This window comes from Martes martes (genome assembly GCF_963455335.1).
Source record: "Martes martes genome assembly, chromosome: 11".
NCBI lineage: Eukaryota > Metazoa > Chordata > Mammalia > Carnivora > Mustelidae > Martes > Martes martes.
This window is the reverse complement of record NC_137899.1, coordinates 75,487,232-75,511,205: the sequence shown is the minus strand read 5'-3', so window position 1 is coordinate 75,511,205 and position 23,974 is coordinate 75,487,232. Positions and strand designations below refer to the sequence as shown.

Below are 23,974 nucleotides of genomic sequence, written 5' to 3'. Positions count from 1 at the left end.
AGTACTTGATAGGAATATTGTAGGGAGACAGAGAGGTTACGTGACCTGTTAGAAATTCCCCCAATAAATGTGAATTCATACCGGGATAAACATTTAAGAGTTCCTAACTCTTGGGTCTTACTTGGTCTACTAAACTACACTAAATATGCAATGTCTTGATTTAAAGCTACTCAGAATACACTAGATCATGTATATTATCTCCTCCTGGACATGTGCCAAGGTGAGATGACACAAAGAGAGTACTTCAGCATGTGTGGGTCACCGCTGGCCAAAGACCCTGGAAATCAGCTCTTCCTTAGCAACGTGTCTAGGCCACTCACAGACTAAGAACCATATGGGGGTCGAAATGAGGCCCTGAGAAAAAGGAGGTTCGGAGGGAAAGGAGAACACAGACCAGATAGGCAGAGCAGGAAAATACTACATGGAAAGGCAAGTGCAGCTTGTAGCATTCATCCAGGAGAATAAAGCATGTCTATCTGAACAATACCACAGTCTGAAAGAAACTAGGAAGATATTGTAGTTGCTGTTACAAATCTCCATTAATGGTGCTTTTGTTTGCCCAAGTGCAAGAACTCTTAAGGCCACTGACTGCCTTGATCTAAATAGAGAAAATACTCTTTCCCGGGTGGGAACTAGATAACTTTGCTGTCCCCTGAAGCCTCTCAAAATCTAAGTTTCCAAAGACTGAAAATCTTTATGAGTCACTTCTGACAACTTCATTGTGTTAACCTTTAAGTTCCAGAATATGCATTAAAATTTAAATCAGTTTAACAAGTATCTACTGTTAGTTGGTGCACAGGTAGGTTACTGTCCAAGTTACTGGATGGGCCTAAGGTTGATTTAGCAGGGTTAAATCACTGTCACAAAGAACCAACTGTCATGTAGAACAGTAAGACAGAATAACTAACACAGAGCAATAATAGAAAAGAGGTACAAATGCTGCGAAAAGTCGGAGATAATGGTTGGGTCCTGAGAAAGGCTTCAGAAAAAAAGGCAACAATAAAGCAGATTTGGAAGAATGGGGAGCATTTGTTTTCCAAGTACACAGAATGTGAGGACAGGAAGAGTGTTCTGGATGGAGCAAATGGGCCCAGAGGTGAGAGAACAATAGGTCACTCTGCTTGATGTGTGGAGCAGATGAGGTGGACCAGGGATGGGTAAGGTTGAAACGGATCATGTTGTGGGGGTTTCTGAGTGCTGAAAGTGGGTTAAGATGAAATGGATGAGGCATGCAGTTGAGCTCTAGGTGACCTACCTGTAAATACTACACTTTAGACAAATAGGAGAAGCCCATTCACATTAGAAGACTGCTGGAGGGAGTGTTCTGAACAAGAATAGGTGAGGGGTGCTACTGCATCTTGGCAACACGGAGCCCAATGAAACTGAACTACAAATTAGGGTATATAAGCCAGGAACAGCCGTCATGTCCTTTAAGAAAAGACTATTTTATTTAATCCTTATAACAACCCTGTAATGTAATTGGTTTTGTAGATTCTTTAAGGATGAGGAAACCATAGTTTTGAGAGGCTGATTACTTGTCTGTGATTAGGTCTCCTAACCCACAGCCTAGGATGTAGGTGGGTCTAGTAGCAAATTCACAAAAACGGGGGCAGAGCTGGGTAAATTTCTGAGGAATTACAGGATTGGGCAATGGCTGGGAATCAGAGGAGGGTTGGAAGCGTCAAGGGACAGGAGTGGTGAAAGAGAGAGGCAGCTTGCAGGGAAAGCACAGTACTGCCTACAACAGCTTGGGACTGACAAGGTGATGGGGAGAGAGGTAGTGAAGGAAGAGAATGAGGCTGATCTAGAAGAGAGAGAGGCTGGGGGTGAGGAAGGGAGACAAAGAAGGAGAAACAAAGAAGGGGGAGGGAGAAAGAGAGGGAGAGGTAAGTACACTGTGCATTAGGAATGAGGGAAAGAAGTCAGTTTTAGTTTCTAGACAGGAGAGCTCTGCCATTCATGTTTACTGTGTGGATGGTCCAGCCCTTCTGAATATCTGAGCACCAGCAGTGGGCTCATCTGAAGAATCTCTGCTTAACTTTATCAAAGGTGAAGATCAAAGAAGTTATTAGACAGGAGAGACAATTAAAGCCATAAAAAGAGATAGAAAGTGACACAGCTAAGTGTGCAAGGAATGGAGACAGCCAGCTTTGAGGACTCAAGAGCGAGTAAACTGAGATATAACACATTTTGTAAAAAACCCACAACTGATTAAAAAATGGATAAATTCAGGGCGCCTGGGTGGCTCAGTGGGTTAAGCCTCTGCCTTCGGCTCAGGTCATGATCTCAGGGTCCTAGGATCGAGTCCCGCATTGGGCTCTCTGCTCAGCGGGGAGCCTGCTTCCCCTCTCCCTCTGCATCCTATGCTGCCTGCTTGTGCTCTCTCTCTGTCAAACAAATAAATAAAATTTAAAAAAAAAGGATAAATTCATAAAATTTTATCAACATTTTCAATAAAATTTAAAACTTCTGCTCTTTGAAAGATACCAGTAAAAAAATGAAAAGGCAAGGCACAGACTAGAAAAATATATTTGCAAAAACATGTATCTGATAACATGTGTCTGTAATCCAAAATATGTAAGGAACTCTTGACAACTCAATAATAAAGAAATAAACTGGAAAAAAAATCTAATACTTAAAAAAATTGGGGAAAGGACTTGAGCACACACTTCACTAAAGGAGACAGAAGGATGGTAAATTAGCACAAGAAAAGATGCTTAATGATATTAGTCATTTGGGAAATATGAATTGAAAAGAAAATGAGACCACTACAGCCTACTAGAATGGCTAAAACTCCCAAACCGACAATGCCAAGTGCAGGTGAGGATGCTGAACAACTACAACTCTTACATATTACTGTTAGGAATATAAAATGATATAGGTACTGTGGAAAACAGTAGACAGCTTCTCATAAAGTTAAATACACACTTATCTTACAACCCGGTAATCCTACTTTATCCGAAAGAAATAAACCTTCATACACAAAACCTTTAAGCAAATGTTTAGCAATTGTAACTATGTAGAAGAATTGCTTAAAACTAGAAAGAACGCAAATGTCCTTCAAACTGGTGAAGGGATAAACAAAATGTGGAATATCTGTACAATGGAATACCACGCAGAAGTAAAAAGGAATGGCTTACTCTGTTGTGAAAAACAGTATGGAGATTCCTCAAAAAATTAAAAATAGAAATGACTGAAAAAACACTACCATATGATCCAGCAATCCTACTTCTGGGTACATATTCAAAGGAAATGAAATCAGCATCTTGAGATATTTTCACACGCATGTTCATAGCTACATTATTCACCATAGCCCAGAGATGGAGGCAACCCTAATGCCTATCAACAGATGAATAAAGAATATGTGGTACATACATATAATCTAATATTCTTTAGCTTAAAAAAAATCCTGTCAGATGCTACATCAGTGGATCTTGAGGACATTATGCTAAATGAAATAAGCCAGTCTCAAAAAGACAAATACCACATGACTCCACTTGTATGAGGTATCTAAAGTAGTCAAGCTCTTAGAAACACATAGGCTGTCAGGAGGGGGAAAGCGGAGTTATTCAATGGGTATAGAGTTTCAGTTTTGCAAGATGAAGAAGTTGTACATATCGGTTGTACAACAACATGTATCTAGTTAATACTACAGTACCATACACTTAAAAATAGTTGAGATAGTCAATTTCCTCTTCTGTGTTCTCTGACACAATTAAAAAAAAAGGGAGAACATCTAGACACACTGATACTACTGATACAACATGGATAACTCACATGCATTACGCTAAGTGAAAGGAGACAGACTCAAAGGCTATTTACTATATGACTCCATTTATAGGACACCTAGGAAAGGTAAAACTGTAGAGACACGAAACAGACCAGTGCTTTCTAGGTCCTAGGGATAGGCTAGGGGTTGACTACAAAGGGACTGATGGAACTGTTCTATATCTTAGCTGTGGTGGTGGTGTTCACACAACTGTAGGCATTCTTCAGAACTTGATGGACTATACATTAAAAAGTAGAGTTGGTACATTGCATAATGAGGATGCCATTAATAGAAATAAAGAAGTGAAGAATTGATAGCTGGCAGGAAAGAACTGGACTTTGAACATGGTAACTTTGTGATGCTAATGAAAACAATCCAGGAAGAGAGATTCAAAGGCGATTATAAAATGGCTGAAATTGTTGACGGAGGTTGATACATAAAGACCTCTCTCCACCCAAAAAAATTCCCAAGTGACAGTTGCATGTAGGATGTGAGAGAAGGAAGAGAAACCATCAAAGTTGAAGAAAACATAACCCAGAAGCAAGAGGAAAACCAGATGGTACAGTGTCCCAGAAACCAGACGAGGAGGACACTCCTTCCTGGGAAGGAAGAGGTTTGACAGTGTTAAGTGCTGACGCGGGGTGAAAGAGCTTGCTGATTGAACAACTGAGAAGTCAATACTGATGTTGATGGCTGCACACTGTACAAGAATGGGTATGAGAAACTGCAGAGTGACACTTCTATCTGGTTTGAATGGGCTTCAAGAGAATTTCAGATTTTAGCTGAACTCCATTTGGGCATTTGTGAGAAAGTGGACCTTTCCATAAGCAGGCAAGTTTTTGCTTATAGGTAGCTCTCTAAATACAAGCTTATCACATGCTTTTGGAAATGCTCCATGTCAACATTCAAAAGATTGTGCTATCTTGGAAATTAAAGCTAATGCAAATTTATCCATGCAGTCAATAACCATTTGCCAAAGCAGCACTGCACATGGATTACTCTTGTTCCCCATTTATGTAGTACAATACAACATCTTTCAATGAGAGGGAAAGAGACATAGCACTTTGTATCTATAGAAGCCTCCATAAATTTCCAGTCAGGTATCAGAGTGACAGTTGCTGTCTGAGAGATGCTGGCCTCTGTGTTGTGTGTACGTGTGTGGAGGTAGTAATGTGTGTGTGCGCTTGTCTAAAAGCTCAGAATCGCAACTCTTACCTTAAACATTTAAGATTTCATCAGATTCTTTTTTTGTTTTGTCTTAAAAGTTTTGCTGAGACGTAATTTATGTATTATAAAACTTGCCATTTTGTAGTGTGGGTCAATGATCTTTAGTGTACTTATTTGTGCAGCAATTGTCACAATTAGTTTTTTAAAAATATTTTTTAAAAAGATTTTATTTATTTATTTGACAGAGAGATAGAGAACAAGCAGGGGTAGCAGCAGGCAGAGAGAGAAGCAGGCTCCCCGCTGAGCAGGGAGCCCGATGTGAGACTTGATCCCAGGACCCTGGGATCATGACCTGAGCTGAAGGCAGCCGCTTAACTGACAGAACCACCCAGGCACCCTAAAAGATTTATTTATTTTAAAGAGAGAGAGGGAAAGAACCTTAAGCAGGTTCCCCGCTGAGCATGGAGCCTGGGGCCAGGCTGGATCTCATGACCCTGAGATCATTACCTGAGCCAAAAATCAAGAGTTGGCTGCTTACCCAACTGAGTCACCAAGACAGCCCCACGATTCAGTTTTTAGATCAATTCCAATATCCCAGAAAGTTCCCCATGCTTGTTTGTAGTCAATTTTGTCTCTTGCCCTCAGTCCCAGGCAACCCTTGATTTATTTTTTGTCTCTCTAGCTTTGCCTCTTTCTAGAAATTTCATATAAGCTGAATCAATTCAATATACAATCAATTCAATATACAATCTTTTGAGTCTGTCTTCTTTTGCTGGACCTAATAGCTTTGAGGTTTATCCATGTTGTAGCAGGCATTAGCAAGCAGTTCCCTTATAGTGCTGAATGGTATTATTCCATTGTGTAGAAATGACATGTTTTACTTATCCATTCATCAGCTGATGGACATTAGGATTGCTCCTGTTCTTTTTTTCTTATTATGAATACTACTACTATGAACATTCATATGCAAGTCTTTGTGTGGGCACATGTTTCCATGTGCTTATTGCTAGCTATTCATATATCTCTTTGATAAAAGATCTATTCAAATCTTTTGTCTATTTAAAAAATTTGAGTTATTTTGTCTTATTGAGTTGTAAGGGTCGGTGTGGTTCTTAATGGCAGACAAACAGTCCGGATGGAATGTATACTCTTTGAGGACAGGTTAATTCTCCCTACCTTATACCTTCACCTGCCACCATCACTAACATGTTCCGAGCCTACCTCTTTAGCACTCATTTCTTTGATCTCTTCAGAATCTTTCAGGATCAAAATCCCAGGCATTACACTCTAGCATGTACTATTACATTCTCTTATTAATTGTATCCACTCCAAAGTCCCATCCCTCCACCATGTCCTGTAACACATTTATTAAAAACAACTCCCAGTCACTCTCAACTTAGTCTTTAATGTCTCCCCCACTTCCTCAGGAACTGAAACTCTGCTTTCACTTGAAGACCATAGTGTCTTTGAAACCTGCTGACTCACTGGGAGGAGGGTAGATGACTTCTTGCTTCCCAATGCCACACTCAGATCTCTGTCCCCTGTCACCTCTTAATAGCTGCCAACCCTTTCTCTTCTGAAGTCTATGCCCTCCATTATTATTATTTTTTGCCTACCTTGTTTGCTGATGTTGCCAGTTTACATTTTTTCCCTTTTCAATTCTTATCTTCAAGGACTGAAAATTCGTATTTCTCTACCTCTACACATCACAGTCCTCTTGACTTACTACGAGCAAATAGAGTAAGAATACTCTCCATCCCATTCAACACCTAGGCTCCTCAACCCACTCTAGACCTCCAAATCATTCAAATAACTCAGCTTTCAAGGCTGTTTTTGTGTACTGAGTAGCACTGGACCCTGATGAGCATACCCCATTTCTTCCTGAAACTTTCTCTTCCTCTGGCTCTCATGACAGCCTCTTGTAGGTCTCCTACCTCTCTGCTTTTCTCCCTCATTTCCTATGCGTAGGTTCTCCTGAGTAATTGTTTTTGGACGCTAACAAGTCTATTTCCACCCGTGACCTCTGCTATGGAATGAACTGTGGACCCTCTACCCCCATTCACATATTGAAACTCTAATTCCCAGAGTGATGGTATTAGGAGGTGGGGCCTCTGGGAGATAACTACTTTAGATGAAGGTGGAGCCCTCCAGATGGCATTGGTGCCCTCATGAGAGGAGATACTGGGAGCTTACTCTTGTTCTTTCTCCTGCATGAGGACACAGTGCAAGCCAGGAAGCGAGCTCTCGCCAGAACCTGACCATGCTGGCACCGTGATCTCACACTTGCAGCCTCCAGAACTGTGAGAAATAAATGTCTATTGTTTAAGCCACCCAGTCTGTGGTATTTTGTTATGGCAGCCCGAGTTGAATAAGATAACTAATTAGGCTGTACAAGCTGCAGAGCCACATTTCCAAATGCCTAATGGACATTTCTGCTTGGATACTCACTCCCAAGTCAAACTCAGTATGTTCAAGCCTCAACTGGTATTTTCCCCCCTCATCCAGCTTTTACTCCTTTGCTTCACATAGGTGTTATTGCATTAGCATATAACTTTGCTAATTTTTGACTTTTATCAATTTCTTGCTAAATATTGTTGTTATTACCTCTGAGATGCTTTTCCTTCCATCTCTTTTCTGTTCTACAGTTTCTGTATTATTTCAAGTTCTTCCTGAAATTTCATCTGCCTGCATCTACTCCTCTCAGAACACCTTACAGAATAAAGACAGACTACAGTATTGTCTGATTACACTTTAATGTTTCCACATGGCCAGAGAAGAAATTCCAGACTCCCTAGTTTGCTTTCCAAGAAGCATGATCTATCTAGTATGAATATATTTTTCCCAGTTTATCCTCAGAACTTCCCCCTGTGCCTTTTATTTTTGTCAAATCACCCACTGCTTACTGTTTCCTTAGAACTTTAAAAATGCATATACTTTCCTGCCTCTTGGCCTCCCCTGGATTTGTATTTATTTCACTGCCCATTCTGTCCTCCTTTAAGGCCTATACCAAGCACCACCTCCTCTATGAGCTGGAAGGGAAGTAAGGAATCTGGCTGCCCATGTGAGTGTCTCTCCCACCCTCAGGACTCAGTGCACGCCTTTTGAAGCTTGTTCTATGAGTGGATGATCTTTGTAGATAAGAAAAGGCATATTTCTATATTTCTTTTTTTTTAAGCAGACTGCCCGCCGAACACGAGGCCTGAACTCACCACCTGACCCTGAAATTAAGAGTCACGTGCTCTACCAACTGAGCCAGCCAGGCACCAAGAAGGGCACATTTCTAGCTGGGTGCAGGAATAATGCCCTCACTGCAAGGCCTGTCTCAGGTAGGGCTTTCAGATTTCTCGAGGTGGATTTTAGCTGCCTTTGAGCCATGAGTGGCTGCACTAATCCCAAGTCTACTTTGTGTGACAGTTATTGACGGACATGCCTTCTCTTCACTGCTGAGTCAAAGTTCCTGGAGGACAGACTTCAGGCCTGGTTCAGCTCTGGGCTTCCTAAGGACCCAGCATGGTGCCCTGCTAGACAAATGTTTTTGATAAACGAATGGATTTATGAAAACAGACTATGGATTAGACAACCAAGGTGATTTATACTTATGAAGAAACTGAAACAAAAGATTTCCTTTTGTGAAAAAATAAAATAGCCATAAAACTACTAAGAATGTTGGGTATGATAGTAAAAGAGGAGAAGGCCAGGGATGATCTGTACATTACCACATCTGACTTGGTGGTAAACTTCTGAGTTTGCAGACTTTCTAAAGCCATCCACTTCACGGGCAGCTTGGCACCTGTTTTGTTGTGTACGCTATAGTATTCTTTATCATACATGTCTCTGGCAAGACCAAAATCAGCAACCTTGACAGTGAATTTTTCATCCAGCCTATGGAAAGGACAAAAATTATTACTGCTGGCTGAAACAGGATAATTTACAGTGATGCTGAATATCTACAGGTCAGAACAAGGACTTCATATCTGAAATCCAAAACTTTTGCAGAGTAATTTACACTAAATTACAACGGAATTCTTGAATGAAAATGCTCGCCATTTATATTACAAATTCAACAGGTCAAGGAAAGAGATCAATGAATGATGCAGTATAAGAAAATCCCTTTTGCTTTAATGGTAATAAAGTTGGTCCCCCCTCCTAGCTTTCCTTGTTGCTAAATCAAGTATGCTAACTGACTCCCCCAAGCAATTGCAGGTCTCCGCTTGTTATTTTACTAGTAATACTCAGCTTTGTGGGGGAGATATGACAGAGGACTTTTATTCTACCTTTTCTTTCTCAGATGGGCTAGGTTATTACATAAAACTCATATATCCCACCACTGTGTAACAGAGAAATAGGATACATAGTAAAGCCTCTAACAAAAACAGCAAGGCTCAACAAAAACCAATTTCCGCTATCTGAGGCTATGTATCCTTTGTTTAAGCTGGCTTTTATGTAGTTACATTGACCAAAACCAAGGTAGGAAATTAATAGCACAGCTCTCTCATTCACACATACCATAAGTCATGAATCAGTGCTATGTGAGGAAAGCACTGAATCCATTACAAACTGTTGATTGTTGAGTTATACAGCCCAGGCAGCCAGACACAAATAAAGCTCTTTGTATATTCATTCCCAAATACCATTTTTGGTACGGCTTCTGCAGGCTGACTTCAAATCCAGTCTTAGGAAGTTGCAATATGTTGGTATTTGTGTTACCAGCCCTCTCCTTTTCACCGTAAAATGCTGAAGATCAAATTCTCCCTCCCAAACACTAATGCAGTGTGAAACCACAACATTGGGGGCTACTGGTGGGAAGGGAAAAGAAAAGCAAAAGCACACAACAGCTGTTTAAGACCCCCTCTGGAGAATTCCTTTTAAATTCTCCATTTGATAAAGCCTGAAAGCCCCGCCTACCTCCCCAGTGCTTACATATCAGATTTAAAACTGTAACTGATATAAAGGACTTTTGCATAAGAAGAGAAAACATCCTCACTAGTCTTCAACAGTGGGAAACAGATTCCTCTTTGTCACTTAATTTGGACTGTGGGCACAGAGATTCTTATACTTACATGCAGTTTCTTGCAGCCAAGTCTCTGTGGACAAACTTTTTGCTTGCAAGATATTTCATGCCTTTGGCTACTTGAAGACCAAAGCCAATAAGATCTTTTACAGTTGGGTTCTGCAATCAAAGGGAATAGATAACACATTTAGCCAAGTATCTGATGATCTAGCTATGATCTCAGAATTCTGAAATGTTTATAAGAATTATCTTGTTTCAAACAGTAACTTGTGCCTTGTTGAGGACAGCAATTGTTTATTAGATATTTATTATTTGCAAACCACCAGGCTAGATGCTTTTGTGAATTTTGGCTAATCCTTATACACTTCTGTAGGATGGATTCCATTTTCCAGATGGGGAAATGGAAGTGCTTTAAAGTTATTCTGGTATGGTGGGGCCAACAGATGGAAGACCACTGCCATTGAAAAGATAGCTAATTACTCACAATTCCCAAGGGAAGGGGGCATGCCATGCCAAGCAAGGCCACAGAAGAAAGCTCCAGGGTTTGTCTAGGAAGCAGAGGGAGCAAGGGGACAACACAGGCAAGAGCTTGTTTTGTGGTTTCTGAGGGAGGGTAAGCAGATTTAGGACTGGGTAGTTTGAATAATTTCGGCAGGTTCCAGGTTGTAGGGACTATCTGCAGTTGTCTGGTACCTGGCCCTGAAGTGATTACAGCAGGTGAATAGTGTCTCAGAATGTGAGAGTTCTTTAAAGGAGGTGATTGGGGTATGGGCTCTGGATTGGTTGGTTTGCTTCTGAAAGAAGGAAGTTAAGTTGTTTACTATCTTTCGGAATTTGCTAGTTCTGGGAACAGCAGGCCCACCAAAGTCAGCAAGGAACCAGAAGTCAGAGTATTAGAAATACATGGTTAACCTAATATTTGTTTGGACCACAAAAGACCCCAAATAGCCAAAGCAATTTTGAAAAAGAAAAGCAAAGCTGGAGGCATCATGATTCCGGACTTCAAGCTATATTACAAAGCCGTAGTGATCAAGACAGCATGGTACTGGCACAAAAACAGACACATAGATCAATGGAACAGAATAGAAAACTCAGAAATGGACCCACAGCTATATGGTCAACCAATCTGTGACAAAGCAGAAAAGAATACCCAATGGAAAAAAGACAGTCTCTTCAACAAATGGTGTTAGGAAAACCGGACAGCCACGTGCAGAAGGATGAAACCGGACCACTTTCTTTTCTTTTCTTTTTTTCTTTTTTTAGATTTTATTTACTTAACAGAGAGACACAGAGAGAGAGAGAACGCGAGCAGGGCGACTGGGCGAGGGAGAAGTAGGCTTCCCACTGAGCACGGAGCTAGATGCAGGGCTCAACCCCAGGACCCTGGGATCATGACCTGAGCCATCCAGGTGCCCCTGAATCACTTTCTTATACTATACACAAAAATAAACTCAAAATGGATAAAAGACCTAAATGTGAAACAGGAAACCATCAAAATCCTAGAGGAGAACACAGGCAGCGACCTCTCTGACTTTGGCCACAGCAACTTCTTGCTGATATGTCTCCAGAGGCAACAGAAACAAAAGCAAAAATGAACTACTCGGACTTCATCAAGATAAAAAGCTACTGTACAGCAAAGGAAACAATCAACAAAACTAAGAGGCAACCAATGGAATGGTAGAAGATATTTGCAAATGACATATTGGATAAAGGACTGGTATCCAAAAGTCTATAAAGAACTTACCAAACTCAACACCCCCAAATAAATAATCCAGTTAAGAAATGGGCAGAAGACATTAGCAGACATTTTTTGCAGAGAAGACATACAAATGGCTAAAAGACATATGAAAACATGCTCAACATCACTCATCATCAGGGAAATACAAATCAAAACTACAATGAGATCCCACCTTAAACCTGTTGGAACAGGTAAAATTAACAACACTGTAAATAACAGATGTTGGTGAGGATGCAGAGAAAAGGGAACCCACTTACACTGTGGGTGGGAATGCAAACTGGTGCAGCCACTCTGGGAAACAGTATGGAGGTTCCTCAAAAAGTTAAAAATAGAACTATCCTATGACCCAGTAACTGCAATACTAGGTATTTATCCAAAATTTATTTATTATTTACTAGGTATATGTATCCAAGATACAAAAAATACTGATTTGAAGGGGCACATGCATCTGATGTTTACAACAGCATTATCAACAACAGCCAAATAATGGAAAGAGCCTAAATATTCTCTTACACACACACACAAGAATATTACTCAGCCATCAAAAAGAATGAAATCTTGCCATTTGCATTACGCAGATCTCCATGTGGATGGAGCTAGAATATATTATGCTAAGTGAAAGAAGCCAGTCAGAGAAAGATAAGGACCCTATGATTTTACTCACATGAGGAATTTAAGAAATGAAACAGATGACATTAGGGCAAAAAGCTGAAGCTGATGAGAAGTGGCATCTGTGGCTATGTGGCAGAAAGTGTTCCAGGCAGATGGAACAGCAAATGCACAGGTCCTGAGTTAGGAGAGTGGGTGGTAAGTTTGAAGAATACTAAGGGACTCATTTGTAATTAATTCTTCATTGTTTTGCCTTCTGGAGTTAAAACTCCATGTGGGCTGAAGCTCATTCTGCCTCTGTGCTTTGCTGTTTCTGGCACATGGTAGGGACTAAAAAATGATTAAATATACCTATCAGAGGGATGGTAGATCAAGGCAGCTTGCAGGACAGGTAAGAATCACTGCCCCGGGGAAACCCTTCTAGGTACCACTATCTTTCCACCAGAATAGGGAATCTTGAGGTGCAATTGAATTGAATCAGGCCCTATATATCTGAATGGTAGAAACAATTTACATGTGTTTCTTTAGCTAAATGCTTTTAAAAAGGTTCAAAACAGGAACATTTTGGATGACTGGCTGGCTGACAGGTAGTTTACCAGTTAGTAAGCTTGGTAATATACTTACATGAGTTTCATTTCTAATGAAATTTCGAAGATCTCCATGTTTCATGTATGGTAGGACCACCAGTGGAGACCCCTCACTTCGAAGGCAGATTCCCAAGAGTGAAAGAACATTTGGATGACTAAAGTCTTTCATGATGATTCCCTCAGTCAGAAACTGGGAAACTTCGCCTATGTCAGTGATTCCTGAGAAATCCAGCAGTGGAGACATTAACTTCATTATGGACCAATAAATACTTCGTCAGGTTTAGATAGGAAGAGTTACAGAAAGTAAAACCACATGGATGAATCTTGTCCTGACACCCCATCCTCAGAGTGTTTTTTTATAATACATTTGAGTAAAAGATGTCACCCTGTAATGTGTCTTCAAGTCACCCCCAAACTCTAGCAGTTAGTTTGTCTCATACAGAAAAAGAGGGAAGTAGGCCAGTCCATTTCTGCAGTGGCTGTCTAGGGCAAGGGTCCGCAAACTTCTATAAAAAGCCATAGAGTAAATATTTTTGGGCTTTGTGGGCCATATGGCCTCTGTTGCAAATACTCAACTCTTCCAGTGTAGTGCAAAAGCAGCCACAGACAATTATCTATGAAACAGTCATTGCGCCATAGCTTTTTGGTCCCTGGAATAGTGGGGTTTGAAGACCAATTGTCATATGGTATCTAAGTAGACTTTTCTGGTATAACAGTTTCTAATCATGTCCAGATAGAGATCCTGAGGGCCTTACACTAGTCAGCATTGATGAAAGGTTAATGACCTTTAATTTATTAATCTGACTAGTACCAGTGTCAGTGATGATATATATGTTTGTTTGTTTGTTTTACAAAGCAATGCTTTCTGAGACCTGGAAGTCCTCAGGTATTTGGAAGAGAGATTATGTGGATGGGAGAGAGATTAACACACACCAGGGACAGACAGGGATTTCTTGCTGTTAGGATTGTTCTGAGTACAATGAGCACTGGTACCATCTTGTGAGGCAGATTTACTGATAATCCTTTACAGTTTGTAGTTAGGTTTCATATAAACTGTCCCTTTAATTACATTGTGGTCAGACTTCCAACAAAATCAACCATATAGAAAACTGTTCAGCATAGGGACTTATGTAAAAAAGGTTGGAAAACTTCTGTCAATAACATATTTTGGAAGAAAACCTTTCACTTGTGCACCAACAGCTTATTAATTCTGATAAAAATTTGTACTATAGCTGGCTAATACTTTTCAGGCTACTGCAAATTATAAGCAGAAATTTAGCAATATACGTAGAAAAAGCAAACACTGACTTGATGTGTGAGACCTGCCAGCAAAGGTGGAGCCAGGAAAATTCTAGTATGATGAATATATGGGGTTGCACAAGATTTATGCCTTAATTATGGCTCCAGGTCATCAATAATCTTAGTTAGTATCTGGAGGCATTCCCTGTTTCTTAAACAGAGTATACATTCCATTTAATGAAGATTTTCTCAATAAACATCTAAAATTTAAAAAAAAATTCTAGCACTAAAAGAGGTAAGTATCACTTGTTTATGAAGTTCATTTATGTAGAATACCTTATTCCCCCCCAAACACAGATTAATGAGATATTGCCACACTTAAGATTTCTCAGTTTCTGCTGACATATTTTTCTCCTGTTTATCTTTTTTCATTTTTAAGTCTTTTTAATGAAAGTTGTGGTAAGAAAATAATTATAGTAATTCTTTTGGGTAAAATGAGTCATTACTACAGGATGTGCCAACATGGCTCCAATAGTTTCCATAAATGTCACTTGCAAAACAAATATTATAAGCCAAACACAGTTAAATGACACTCAGTTCATCCAAGAATGTCATTTCACCAAACTCTTATTTATGAGGGCTCTGAGAAATAATTTCTGAGGGAATATTTCAATAATAATTTAGACTAACCAAATTTTCAGGATTAGACCCCTAATTCTAGCAGTAGCTGATTTTTCCACAAGGGAAAGTATAAATCAACATTTTATTAAGAACTACTTAATAGTTAGTAAACCATGAAAGTGTACTCCATTGTTAAATAAAATATCACTTACGATTCAAGGATTTCACAGCACAGTGAATTTTCTTGTCATCATTGTCCAACAAAGTCCCGTGGTACACACACCCAAAATGTCCTACATGAAAGGAAATTTGGTTAGTGTTACATTACTTTTATTTTTGATTTTTTTAAAAAAGGTTTTATTTATTTGACAGAGAGACCTCACAGAGAGGCAGAGAGGCAGGCAGAGAGAGAGAGAGAGAGAGAGAGAGAGGGAAGTAGGCTCCTTGCTGAGCAGAGAGCCCGATGCAGGACTCAATCCCAGGACCCTGAGATCATGACCTGAGCCGAAGGTAGAGGCTTAACCCACTGAGCCGCCCAGGCGCCCAGTGTTACATTACTTTTAATTAGGCAATTATCACTTGAAAAGCCCTTTACTGTTTTTATTTCCTTCTTTTTCCTACATGGCAAAAAAATGCATTGTTTCTTATACTTTTGATTAATAGTACCACCGTGTATGTTTATAAAATATGTAGATGTAAGTTATTTCACCCTAAGATATAAACAATATGCTTATTTAGTACATGGTAAAAAAATTTGGGTGATATAACTGTTACTAAAGGCTAATATAGCAAGATATTCAACCACAGTGGACACTGAACACAAGAGTAACATCTGCCTTATAAAATAAATTTATTATTTTTGGGGCGGCTGGGTGGCTAAGCTGGTTATGCATCCCAACTCCTGGTTTCAGCTCAGGTCACAATCTCAGGGTAATGAGACTGAGCCATGCACTGGGCTCTTGTTGACCGCAGAATTTGTTTACGATTCTCTCTCTCCCTCTGACCCTCCCCACTGTGCACACTTGCATGCTCTTTCTCTAAATTAAATAAGTCTTAAAAAAAAAGAAATTCATTATTTTTAAGGATCAAATAATATCTTTTAAATGTGAAAATAAAGTTTTATCCCATGAAGAAATTCCAGTAAACTAAACTGAAAAAAAAATGTCACCATTAGAAATAAGATCAGCATTATAGAATAAGGATTTCCCCCATTAGTCACCGGTTAATACCTAATCCAGGTTGGCAGAAACTGAAAGCCAACTGCCCAAATGAAGCAAATTCAGTCTGAATCATTTCATCTAGTTCTCTCTGGCTTTAGCCACATCACTTTCCAATGGTAGCCTTTCATCTAGTGGCAGTAATTTTCCCCAGTGGTGCCAAACGTCTGGTAGCTGTGTAAGTCACTCATTAATTAGTTCATCCATCCAGCCAAAATTCCCTGAGTTCCTAGTATGTGAGTGTCAGGAATTAGCTTACCCTTTTAATGTAAAGATGAATAAAATAAAACCTATGCTCTTGAGGGCTCATTTTCTACTGGGAAAAACACAGAAATAATACTTAATATTTACAGAATCACTAACGGTTACTACTTCCTAAGAGAAATAATTGACATTTTAGCCCCTTCACTGTTGAAAATTAAAAATTCTAATTTTACAATGTATAGAATTAGAACATAATTGGTGAGGCCACATTACCTAAAACTGGCGCAATTTCTGGGATTTATAGGCTAGTAATAGAACTATATATTACTCTGATGTAAAACAGGTTAACAGTGTAGCTACTATTCGGGAAAGGGAACATTCTAAGGATTAGAATCTGGAATCTGTTGTAGAAGAACGTGTGAATGCTATCACAGGAAAATGGGAAAGCTGTGTGTTCATAGAAGGCAGACTGTCCCATCAGCCTACTTTTTGCAGCACATATAGAATAAAAGAGATCAGAGGCCATTCAATATCAATAGCAAAAGCTTTTTAGAAAAAAAAAAAAAAAGAAGAAGAAGAACGCAGTTCATTTCCTGGCTCCTGGTTGCTTTCTTTTCCTGCTAAATATTTCCTCAAACACTGCGTATGCAAGCTGTTACTGCTGCTCCGGCTGCCTTATTACAAATATTCACCCTCTTTGTATAAAGAAATTGGAGTGCATTGTAGAGATGATATATGTTGCTTCAGATCAGGGGAATGCTATAAATTCCATCTTTTGATGCTGTCCAGCAGTGTACAGACTGCTATAAACCAGGACTTGATAGATTTAGTCACTGTTCTCAGCGTGAAGAAAGACTAGAGGAAGATATGAGTAAAAATATTGGAACTTAATGATTTTCATAGACGTAAACTGCACCTTCCAAGAAACTATAGTTGCCATTATGAAAAAGATGAGGAAAGAATGTGATTTATTTTTCATATGTTTAGGGGATTATCAAATTGTCTCCCTGCACAGGGGCAAATCCCCATGGATATGATTTGTAGGGCCCTCTTTCTGCAGAACAGAAATCAAGTGCACTTGTTATCACTGCCTTGTCAGCTGCTTTCACCATTGTCTAAGCTCCTAATCTGCAAAGGCAGAAGATAAAATGCTTACTGGAAAACTGTATTTAACAAAGAGTTGAGTGGAAATACTTACCTCTTCCTATGACTTCATTGAAATGCACAATCAGGCTACTCGGCCCAATCACTACATGCTGGACTGCCTGGACCAGTTCTGGATTTAGAGCACTGAGGTCAATGTGGACAGTATTTTGCAATAATGGACTGGATATATCAGAGTCCCCACTAGTAAGCATAGGGGACAGGTCCATCAGAGGATACTGTACTTGTCTGCATGATCCGTTCTGGGATGAGTTAGGAAACTGGTCTGCAAGATAAAGCAAAGTTATTAGAAAACAAAGCGAAAACTCAGTGGAGACTACAACAGGGCAACAAATTAAATTGATAATGAAGTCTGGATTTTATAATTCAAGGAATGGTAGTTTTATCATTGAATGAGGCTAGAAAAAGGCTTTATAAAAGAATTGGGTTAATAAAAATGATAATTTGGGGAAAGGTACTGGCTTACATATACGAGAGTTGGAACAAAATGTTTATAAATTTTCTTTTACATAAACTAAGCATTAACTTTGAAACCTTGTTTATTCTCATTTCCTTAGACATTTATCTTTTAAAATATAGCAAAAAGCCATGCTTGAGCTTTATTTTTTAATAGTCTATATTCTTAAGATTGGGAAGCAGCAACAGTAGTTTGCTTTTGAGAGAATAGTGTTTATTAGTGGAATTAATTAGTATTGCTCAACATCTATATGGGTCCCTGGCCAAGGAAAAGTACAGTATAGTGAAATTAGAAATATATAAATGGTTAAATTTTCAGAATTGAAGACTTTTCGCATTAGTGGTAAATTCTCCCCTCTGTGTTGATGACAGCAGATATAATGGGATCTCCATTCTGAGAAGCCCAGCATTGGGTTAGTGTGCCATCTCTACTGCTTAATTGAGGGACTTGGAAAGGGATCAGCATTCCTTCTACATTGATCTTTACAACCAAAACTCTTTAAGAGCCTCAGGCAAGGTTCTCTACTGTAAGATGAAGCTTTTTCATAAGAAATTATGGGGTGAAGATAAATTTCTTAGTGAGAAAGAGGGCAGAGAAGCCACCAGCTGCATTGCTCTTTCCACTGGGAATCAAAAAATAACAAGGAGACAGCATCATCTCTGCAACTGATATGAAGATGGACCAGGCAGCGTGTTGAAATATATCAGTATATAATATGGGAAGAGGTAAGAGGGTTTGGGAGGGTCCCTGTTGGCACTAAAAGGTAATATAGCTTGTTTGCAAATGGCCAGGAAAATCAGAACCTGAGAGTGGGACCTAAAAAGAAAGTTGATGGTACCCTGATTATTCTTAACCCCGCTTAAGCATTTTTAGTATTTTCCATAGTGGACAGCTTGGTTACTGTCAATTTGGCTAAAGCAGCAAATCTCAACAGTGGTTCCACAAAAGCTTTGGGGGCCACTTATAATTATAGTAACTAACTGGAGATAAGACAGATACATCCTTACAGGGAGGATGCAGAAACTCAGGTGAGCACCTGGAATGCTGGATGGGCCAGGGAAGAAAGAAGCCTAGCTGGGTGCCTGGGTTCCTTTAATCAGGCTCTGCTTCCATGCTTGAAGGTTCAGGTTCAATGTAGGAAAGGTGATGAAACTCAAGCTTCTCAGCAATGTTGAGAGAGGTTTGTTCAATAACAAGGTTGAAGGATTAAATTAGCTTTAAAAAAAATTACTTGTGAATTGTAATGATCTCAGATTAGAGCTATTAAGTGTCAAACATAAAATACTAATAGATGTAAATTTCAAAGCTATAAACTGGGTTTGATTTGTTCATGTTGTTAAGGGCATGGATTTTCAAAGGCAAACGGAATCGTGGGCAAAGACAGTATTTATATGTATCTCTATAGAACTAATATAAGCTTCAAAAATTAAGAGGCAGTGAAGGTTGAAAAAGTTAAAGTATGAAGTGCCTCATTGCTCTTGTACTTGTTTTGATGACCAATTTCTAGTTTTCCAGTATCTCCAACCATCTGTGACTCATTTTATTTGTCTAATGGTAAATATTCAACCAGGGAAGGGCTTGTACTTGACTCACGTCCTGGAACTTCTAAAGATAATGAAGCAGATACAATACAGACATTTTGCTTCTACCAGGAGATTTAAAGTAAAACAATGTGAAATTCTCTGGTTAACCTGACCAGTATTAGGCCTAGTGTCTTGCAAAGCAGATGGTGCTGACCACTCCTTTTTCAATGGCATAACTGAAGGTTTTTATTGGATAAGACTCAGAATATATTCAAGTCCTGGAATGCTGGTGGGTAAAAGGCTGTGTACTGACAGCTCACTGAGAATCCTTTAAAGGGATAGTAAAGGTAGAATTTAAATGCTTGAAGATTAACAGGTTAAAAAAAAAAAGTATCAGTGCCCACTTATATTTAAATAAATATAAGGTTTGTATTTTAAATATTCCTGGGTTGTTAAAGAGTGCTTCACAGTTTCTTAGCATTGAATTCAGATGATAAAGACCTTACCTTTGAGAAACTGATTTTAAAATTAAAATTTTTGTGAAAAGAAAACTTAAAGACTCTAAAGATCTAATGCATTATGTAAATGAGTCCATTTAAAAATAAGAGCCTTATAATTCTGTGTCAAATTAAATACTTCTTAGGCCAAAGAAGATGTAAATACTTCTTTTTTATTTTTATAAAAACTTATTAAGGCAAAACCAAAAATAAAAAACAATGCCACAACCCACTGAGGTATATGTATAGGTATTTCTTAGAATGATAAACTGAAATATACCTTCTGGAAAAGTAGCTCGGTAGTCTACAGATTCATTTGAAACCATTTCTGTAGTTGGGCTTACACTTCGGGCACTTACAAGCCTATCCAAATGAGGAGTGTGTACTCTTGCATCATAGCGAACTAATTCACTGCCCAGATCTTAAAACAGAGAGAGAGAAAGAGCTCGTTAAAGACTTAGCTATCATGGGTCCCAGTAGACCTTGACCCAGTGACCAGAACTCATGGGTTTGTGGATTGCATTTAAGACAACACACATGAATCGATGGCAATTTTAAATTGTAATGACTGTATACTCTAGGTAACTTTTTAAAGCAAATAGGAACAACAACAAAAAATGCACCTTTAATTTGCTTTCTCCTTTTCAGCCACAGGAAAAGCCCAAGTAATAATAAGACTATTAATGATATTGAGATAACACCAACAATCAATCCTGTGAAATTCTGATCTGGTTGAACAATTACTTTTCCAAGGATGGTTGAAGAAACTGCTTGCTTCCACTAAAAATGACAAATACAGAAAAGTCAGAATTTAGCCATGATAAATACAAAATGTACTACACAGGCTGAATCACTCTCCTTGGACCCAAAGCACCAGCTGGTTATTAATGTTCTAGAAGTGGCATAATTGCCTTCAGAGCAGTAAGATATTCCTCAATTCTGTTTCAGTGTTCAAATAATTAAGGGCTACTGATCCCTAAAGTACTTATATGACACTTAGCTGTTTGTACTCATAACTAAGTATTAGGGATAAAAAGGTAAATAAAAACCAGTTTTTGATCTTGAGGAACTAAATTATAGAAAGGGAGACAAATACATAAATAGTGATAACACAACATGAAATGCACCTTAGAGGTATGAATAATCAGTAAGAAACAGAGACCATGGGACATTCACTCTATCTTGAAGGGCTGGGTAGGGGGCAGAGAAGACTTTTTATAAGAGGTAAATAATCACATGGAATAATAAAGTTGCAAAATATTTTTATTCCAGTTTTGAGACAAAGAAGAAATCTTTGAGGATCCTTCTGGCTTTAAAATGGTTTGATTTTTAGGATTTATGGTCCTTTTGAACTTCAAACTCTGATATCATGATTCAGCCTTAAATTTTATAATGTTTTTGTATTTTCTTATTTCATTACTCTCTCCCCTCCATTTTATAACTTTTTAGAAGATCTCAGGAACCCTTTAAAATTCACTCATTCTTGGATAAACAAAATGTGGTATATCTATCTGATGGAATATTATTTAGCCTTAAAAATAATGAAGTTCTGACACATACTAGAACATGTATGAACCATGAAAACATGCTTAGTAAAATAAGCCAGCCAGACACACAAGGACAAATACTGTATGATTCCACTTATATGAAATATTTAGAATAGGGAAATTCATAAAGATAGAAAATAGATTAGAGGTTACCCAGGGCTGGGGAAGAGGAGGGAATATGACAATATGGCTTAATGGTTCCAGGGTTCCTCTTTGGGGTGATGAAAAAATTTTAGAATTAGTGGTGATGGCTGAACAATACTGTGAATGTAATTAATGTCATGGAATTGTACACTAAAAAATAGTTAAAACGGCAAATTTTATGATACATATACTTTGCCATAATTTAAAAAATTAATAAGGTAATACACTCAAAACCACTGAACTGTACACTTTAAATGTATGAGTTGTATGGTGCAACATGAAAAAAGTTATATATAATAGTTTAAGTCCTATTTTGCTTTGTTCGTGCATTTGAGGTCACTGTGGAGATCAGCAGTATGTTGGCTCTGGCCTCCTAAGAAGTGGGGGGAGGGTACTCTGGGATATGCCCTTATCCCTCCTGATAGTTACAATAAATTTTGGCAAAAGCGGGGGATGATGGAGAGGGAGTGTGGTTAGGAAGGACTTTTGAGATCCACTCTCTGAAGCTTGGGAAGGAGACAGTGCAACAAAAACTCACTAATTCTAAAATAACAACTAAGAATCGAGGCTGAGCTGATGAGCCAAAGCCAACACACAAATGAGCTTTAATGATTTATTTTAAGCCTGCAAGTGACATAATTACACTGGCATCTTTATTTACATCATGAGAGAAATGCAGGAATCCCACCTCTATATTTAGCTCGTTGTTCAACTTCAGCAGGTCATTGGGGACCTTGCATAAAACGGCTTCAGAATCTGAGTATATAGTCTCACAGCTCTTATTTCCAACTTTTAACACTTCACCTTTAACTGCTTCAGGGTCAATATCATTTCCCTGAAAGGAAAAAAGAGGTTGTTAACACTTCACAGTTTTTCAGGAATGCTAACAATTGTGAAAGAACGTAAATATACTGCAAACATAGTCCACATTGTTTGCCAAGGCATATGATTTTATGATACTCATTTTCGTGGGAATTTGGGTAGTTGCAAGAGAGCATGGCCATTTTGGGGTACTAATTAGGATTCACAGCATATAGCTTTTTATTATTTTTTTAGATTTACAAGTAATCTCTACACTCAACATGGGGCTCGAACTTACAACCCTGAGATCAAGAGTTGTATGCTCCACAGACTGAGTCAGCCAGGTGCCCTTATAGCTTTTCTATCAAATCAGATTTTAGAGCAAAGCAGAGATTTTTGTTCCACACCCTTCCATCCAATGACCTCTTACGCATAATCAGCTTATTTTTTTTTAAACTAGAAGAAATATCTTAAACATTTTATTTTTACAACTGACAATTCAGTATATGGTGTCTCTTATTATTATATTCAGTTATGTAAAGAATGAATCATTGAACACTACGTCAAAAACTAACTGAACATAACCACCTTATTAATGTCTTTAGGGGGTATCAGTGGTTGGCAAAAAGGAAATACTTAGAGATTTAGTTGTTCCACTAACACTGCCTCATGCAATGACACTGAACCTTGGTTTTACTTTTAGAATCACATTGAAAGAGCTTTACAAAATAGTGATATCTGGGTCCCATCTCCAGAGATTCTGAACTAATTGATATGTACGTTAATGTATTAATTGTTAATTGTATATATGTTAATGTATTCCTTTTGTGTTTGAGTTGGGCAGTTTCTTTTCATCCTGCCTGCACAGCTGAATCTTACATACAAATAAATTCATTTTTACAGAAATTCCTGTGAGATGCCGTATAACCCTCATTAGGATTTGAGAGCATGATTACATTATTTTGAACACTTAGTTACATGAGGATTTTAAAAAAATGCAACTAGACATATTTAGTTAATGAAGTAACTATTAGGAATTTTAAAAATACCAACATTTTGTTGAAGAAACCAATGATTAGCCTTAGGAAAGAAGTGAAAATGTAGGCACAACTTCTCATATCAAGACTTAATGAATACAGTTGTTTATTAAAAGTTAAAAGGAGAGTATATCAAAACATAGTACTATTTTTCTTATGGACAAAGAGCAGCCAGTAATAACAACAGTACTGCTACTGTGTTTTATGTGATCATTAGTACTTGGCAAACTGCTTTTATGTATATTGTCTTACACGGATTTCAGTAGATTGGTAGGTCAGAAGTCATTCTGGGAAAAGAAGTTAGAAGAAAATACTTCTTTCTAACATGAATCCAGAGTCTAAGAAAAAAAATCCATAGAGACGAACCCTATCCTTCTATTTTTTAGATATTTCTAGAGGCAGTATGTGTATGTCATTGAACCAGGTCAGCCACACAGGGCAATTCAACATAAAAACACATAAATCTAACAGGTCACTTTGGGGCTCCAAATGACAACTTGTTGGTTAGGTCTGAGGAGGGGTAAGGCACTCACTCACGTATTGGAGGGAATTCAGGGAATGACAAAGAAAAGAGATTAAAGAGCGGCAGGGCTTGATTTATGAGGGAATGACTAAAATGTGTCTTGCTTGCTTAGATGATAA

General features: G+C 38.5%; 1 protein-coding gene across 3 annotated transcripts in view; it reads right to left on the bottom strand.

Moving 5' to 3' along the window:
- The window catches only part of MET (MET proto-oncogene, receptor tyrosine kinase), a 114,182-nt gene that overhangs the window by 3,112 nt on the left and 87,096 nt on the right, over positions 1-23,974 (bottom strand). For 2 of the 3 annotated variants that reach the window (XM_080818202.1, XM_080818203.1), the window contains exons 12-19: positions 22,183-22,329; positions 20,427-20,583; positions 20,084-20,224; positions 17,361-17,591; positions 14,954-15,034; positions 12,919-13,100; positions 9,997-10,106; positions 8,653-8,818 (exon numbers count right to left, since the gene is read on the bottom strand). In XM_080818202.1, coding sequence (XP_080674328.1) covers positions 8,653-8,818; positions 9,997-10,106; positions 12,919-13,100; positions 14,954-15,034; positions 17,361-17,591; positions 20,084-20,224; positions 20,427-20,583; positions 22,183-22,329 — 1,215 coding nt within the window. The remainder of the gene's footprint in view (positions 1-8,652; positions 8,819-9,996; positions 10,107-12,918; positions 13,101-14,953; positions 15,035-17,360; positions 17,592-20,083; positions 20,225-20,426; positions 20,584-22,182; positions 22,330-23,974) is intronic. The other variant, XM_080818204.1, reaches the window with a different exon arrangement.